Below are 5,328 nucleotides of genomic sequence, written 5' to 3' on the forward strand. Positions count from 1 at the left end.
GGAAAGAAAAAATGTTTGAGCATTTAAAAACACAATAATATATTGTGCTGTTATGAAGTTTTATGAGGACTGAGTTAATTTATGAAAAACCCTTTGCAGAGTATCTAAAAAATGGTCAACTAAATAAATGAATAAATAAAAACACAATAATAAATCCATTATGTTAACATAAATAATATATTTTAATGAAAATAATCTTTTTCCAAAACAAAAAGATTAATAACAAAAATAGTAGCTTTACATTTTTGAAAAGTTTTAAATATCTAGCTTAATAGAAGATAGCTGGATTCTCATGTCTGATCCTGCACTCAATCTGTCACAATACATTATTTGGGTTGAAGTATACAAAAAAATTCAACATCACACAGATATAACATATAGGTAGAAAACAGGAGAGCATTTTAATAGCATTTTATGATAATTCAGGCAATTCTTTGATATGATACCAAAACTTGACAAGTGGTAGTTTCTTAAAGGTCAGTTGCAATGTAGAAATCTCAAACCATATCAATGAACATTTCATACCCAGTACACTCATGAAAAAAATGGGAATGAAAAAGGAAAAGAATTTCTTAGTGCTACTGTGAAAATAGTTTTGATCCCACAGACTCCCCTGAAAGGGTCTTAAGAGACCCTCTGGTTTCCCTAGAACACACTGTGAGAACTGCTGCTATAGATTATTGGTATTTAACCTTTATCAAGTCAAAAAGCCTCTCATTATTTTATAATACCTCCCTTTTTTGTCGTCATGATAGGTGCTGACCCATAGGAAAGGCATGCCTGAGAGGCTGAGAGGGCTTTCTCTGTCCTGGAGCGGAGAGCTCAGCACAGGTACACAGAGTGGTGGAAAGTGCTCGGGGCACCCACGACATTCGGTGGGGTGGCCTGTCAGTTTTGAAGCTCGAGGGCTTTACACGTGAGTTCAAAGGATTTTATTTCTGACACATCGGCTGTCTGGTCCAGAAGGGACCTTCCTGAGGAAACGACCAGGAAAGCAAGGTCCAGGCTGGAGGAGTATCCTCTAACCACACACCAGCCAGCAGCCTGGGGGCCTCCTTCCTGGAGCTCCACACCCTCTTCTCCACAGCCCAGGTGGCCCAGGCCTCAGCCCCTCCACCCCTGACAGTGGCCACCAGGCAGAACAGGCCTTGCTGTTTTCTCAGGGTTGCACAATGCGGAATATGACCTGTGGATGAGGACAGCCACTGGTCTCCAGTAAGTTACCCTTTGCAGTTTTGTAGGAGAAATGACCTGCAGGGACTCTCCCCCAGGCACCAGTCCAGCTTTCCTTCTCACCCCATGACCCCAGCAGGGATGGCTCAATATAAATGCAGCCACCTGTCCCCAGCAGGTCTGCTCCACCGGGTTCAGGTGAGAAAGTTCTCCAAGGAGTGATTTCTTTGAAAACACTTACTTTAAATCTTCTCTTTTGTATTTGTGCTGAATGAGGTCAGTGCTGGCAGCGTGGCGCATGGGAAATGCTTTTTGATTAATTACAGGCTGCTTTAGCAAGACACAGCTACGTCCCAGCTGCTCTCTTCTTCCACCATAGACACCTTGGTGACCTCTTAGACAGGCTTGGGTTCAGGGTTGGTGGGTTCAGAGCTGAGGGCTAGTGGCTCCGAGTGAGGTCCTACTGCAATATTGCCTAGGTGGACCACTGAGAGTCTAATGAGAACAAGTGGAAAGAACAGCCGGGCTCTCCTCGACATACAAATCCCCAAGTGGGTGTACAAGGCTTGTCCGTGTCTCCCTGACCCTCTCCTTTCATTTCAGCACAATGAAGCTTTTCACAGGCCTCATTCTCTGCTCCTTGGTGCTGGGAGTCCACAGCCAATGGTTTTCCTTCCTTGGTGAGGCTTATGAAGGTAAGGCTGGTGGAGGGGGGATGACACCCATGGGCCTCTGGGATTCACCATGAGCGCTCTTAAGGGTTGGAGCTACTGTCTTAGGCGGTGCTGCCCTATGTGGTAGAATGTGCCAGGTGTTTGGGGAGCTTTTTTTCAGACAGATTGAAAACCACAGGATTTATGTCAATCAGTCACTAGAGAAAGAACAGTCATCATTCCCAGCTGAAATGGAAGTTTGAATGGAAGACATAAAATAAGTCTTGAAATGGTACAGCATTTCCCTCAGACCAATTGCATGAAGGCGGATGAAAGCTATCCATCTATTTCCCCTCTCTTCTTCTCTCCCTCCACTCATTTCTCCCTTCCTCCCTCCCTTTCCCTCTTCCTTCCTTCCTTCCTCTCTTCTTCTTCTCTTCCTTCTTACCTTCCATTTCCTAATTGGATAATTCAGGGACCTTCAGCTTAGCTCTTGCTCCTGCTTCCTATACTCAGTGACACTGTCCCTGGTTCAGTCTGTTTCCTACCCTTTTATAGCCTTTTAACTGACAAAAAAACCCGTGTGCGACCGGGGTGGGGAACCTAATAACATATCTCAAGCTTCCGGTAGGAACTCGGCCCTTATATGCACTTCAGGGTGACCAACTCTCCTGCTTTGCCCAGGTCTGAGGACTTTTCCAGGACACTTTCAACGCTAACTGGGGCAGTTCCAGGAAAACAGGTGCAGTTCTGGTTAGGCTGGGACAGGTGGTCACCTACTTACCTGCAGAATACCTCCGTGCGGGAGGCATCTCCCCCCATCTGAAGGGGAGAAAACCGAGGCTGAGAGCAGCCGAGTCTGCTGCCCAGGGACTAAGTGCCAGTCAGCAGGTGGCAGGACAGAAGTTTGAACCCAGCTGTGCACGAGGCCACAGCTCTTGCTGGGCAGACTTGTCCCAGTGCCACTCCCTCAAGCTGGGGGCTTATCAATCTCAGCTGCATGTTGGATTCACCTGGGGAGCAGTGAAAACTATTGATGCCTGAGACCCACCCCAGAGAGTGTGAGGTAACTGGCCTGGGCTGTGAGGTAGGTCTCAGGGGACTTTCAGTACCTCCCCAGCTGATTGGAAGGTGTAACCAGGCTGAGGCAAGACCCACTGCTCGAGGGCTTGCTTCCTCAGGCAGCCCACGTCATCAATACCGTCCACTAGAAAGTCCTCAGGATGCCATTCACGTGCCTAACAGGCAGGGGAATCAAGTCACATTGAGCGCATTCGCGCAGCAGGGATACATTTCTTAGGCGTCAGGGCAGAGGTGCTGCATGTCTGCCCCTTTCTCAGAATCTGTCCTCCATGTCACCTCCTCACTCACCCAAATCCCCTGGATCTCATCCTATGCGGCTTCCTTTTATAACAGTGGTTCGGGGCCAAGGGCAATTTTGTGTCCTGGAGATATCGGGCAATGTTTGGAAACACTTTTGGTTGTCCCACTTGGGGAATAGGTTGCCCGTTAGTGGGTAAAAGTGAGGGATGCTGTTAAACGTGTTACAATACCCAGGACAGCCCTGAACAGCAAAGAATTATCTGGCTTAAAATGTCAATAGTATGAAGCTGAGGAATCCTGCCCTATAAAGATAGCTCCCTTCTCTCCTTAAACGTATCACATAGAGCCCTAAGTGAGATGCAGTCCAGAGACGGCATCGTAGGGGCCCAACAACCAGGTCCAACGCAGCTGTGCCCCTCCCCCCATAACGACTCTCATTCGAGTTACCAGGAGCAGGAAACTAGACACAAAGAATGCTCTGCTCAATCTATGGCACTCACGGTGCTATAGCCACAGGATGAAACTGAGTCAGTGGAAGATTTTTCATTCCTTGATTCTTCCCTAAGGTGTGTCACAGTTTTCTGTCCACCTGATAATCCTTTCTCTATGTGCTTTCCTCCCAGGGGCTAAAGACATGTGGCGAGCCTACTCTGACATGAAAGAAGCCAGGTACAAAGATGCAGACAAGTACTTTCACGCCCGGGGCAACTATGACGCTGCCAAAAGGGGACCTGGGGGCGTCTGGGCTGCTGAAGTGATCAGGTACCAGGGGCCCTGAGGATGCAGGGATGGGTGTGAGAGCCTCGGACAGCCAGGAGGGGCCAAGCCCTGGAGAACTTCCTGTAGGGCTGTGGCCTCTCCTCCTCTTATCCACCCTCACCCTCTGTGTCCTGTGTGGGGTCTGAGTGGCTGAAGAGCAGAGCAAGGCTGGTGGGACAGACGATTCCCAAGCCTCCCCCATGGGTGCTGTTCACCCAGCATAAGGGGACCCGCAGGGCTGAGGTGGGCTGAGCCCGGGCAGCCTCAGGCTTCATTCCCTCTTTCCTAGCTCCTGTCAGAGTCCTCGATTCCTTGGAAAGAGGAGAGATGGGGAGGGTGAGCTGTTGCTCGTCAGCCCTGGAGTAATCCCCTACCTGCCCTCCTCCATTCCAGCGATGCCAGGGAGAATAGTCAGAGAATCACAGACCTTTTTAAGCATGGAGACAGTGGCCACGGACGGGAGGACTCGGAGGCCGACCAGTTTGCCAATAGATGGGGCCGGAGCGGCAAAGACCCCAATTACTTCCGACCTCCTGGCCTGCCCGACAAGTACTGAGCTGCCTCTCACTCTGCTCAGGAGACGACGGAGCTGTGAGCCCCCAAGGGCAGAGACGCTGAGCTAGTGAGTTCTCTGTCCACAGAAGCCAGCAGATCTAATAAATGCTTAAGAGATTGAATGTTGAAAACCGTGTATTATTCTTTGATATAAGGACAGCCTGTTTGTTCCCAAGGGGTGATGGCTGGACACCCACGTGAAGACCGAGTCTGTGCCTGTGTCTTGGGTGTCGGGGCCACAATCTCAGCATCATACAGGGCAGACACCGTGCTCCACCCCTTCCCCTAATCAGACCCGCTCCCCTCCAGGCCCCTCTGGTTACAGTGGTGCTCTTTCTAGGCCCTTCTGTATTCAGGCCTCTTCACTCCCTGGCAGTTGGGTCCTGTCAGCTTCTCTGCCCTGGGGTCTAGTGCCCTTAGTGCGTCCTCAGTGGTGTCTGTGTGCGGGCAGGGGACACAGCCTCGGGACGACTGGATCGTGGAATCCTGCTCCAGCAGCTGCACCTTGATCTTCTGTTCATCTCTCAGCAACACCTACAAATCCATCTATGAACCAATTTCTGTCTGTGCCATCCAGAAGTGCCTCCAACGCTGTCTCCCTTCACTCTATATTCCTTGCCTGATGCAAGTGTCCAGGAATAAACATGTCCAGAAACGGAGGCATAGGGACGCCATCAAGATTAAGTATCAGGAGGTTTTGTATTGCATTGGATATGTATCAGGTCCTTGAGAAGAAGTCATTTTCCCTCCCTGGACCCTTCCCAACAGAGGAAAGCCAGCAGCATGTTACTCTTTTTCCAGTCATGCCGCATGGCTTGTGGGATCTTAGTTCTCCCCCCAGGGATTGAACCCAGGCCCACGGCAG

General features: G+C 49.8%; 1 protein-coding gene across 2 annotated transcripts; it reads left to right on the plus strand.

Annotated features, from left to right (window-relative positions):
• Positions 1 to 1,337: 1,337 nt before the first annotated feature.
• On the plus strand, positions 1,338 to 4,594 carry LOC137230389 (serum amyloid A-2 protein-like). 2 transcript variants are annotated; one of them, XM_067749694.1, is made up of 4 exons: positions 1,338 to 1,449; positions 1,777 to 1,868; positions 3,773 to 3,911; positions 4,302 to 4,594. In XM_067749694.1, exons 1-4 carry the CDS (start codon positions 1,445 to 1,447, stop codon positions 4,462 to 4,464), a joined length of 399 nt encoding a protein of 132 aa, XP_067605795.1. In that variant the 5' UTR covers positions 1,338 to 1,444; the 3' UTR covers positions 4,465 to 4,594. The 2 variants fall into 2 exon arrangements, with proteins under 2 accessions (XP_067605795.1, XP_067605796.1); XM_067749695.1 differs by having other exon boundaries at positions 1,777 to 1,853.
• Positions 4,595 to 5,328: the final 734 nt, after the last annotated feature.

Source organism: Pseudorca crassidens, chromosome 9 (genome assembly GCF_039906515.1).
Source record: "Pseudorca crassidens isolate mPseCra1 chromosome 9, mPseCra1.hap1, whole genome shotgun sequence".
Classification (NCBI taxonomy): domain Eukaryota; kingdom Metazoa; phylum Chordata; class Mammalia; order Artiodactyla; family Delphinidae; genus Pseudorca; species Pseudorca crassidens.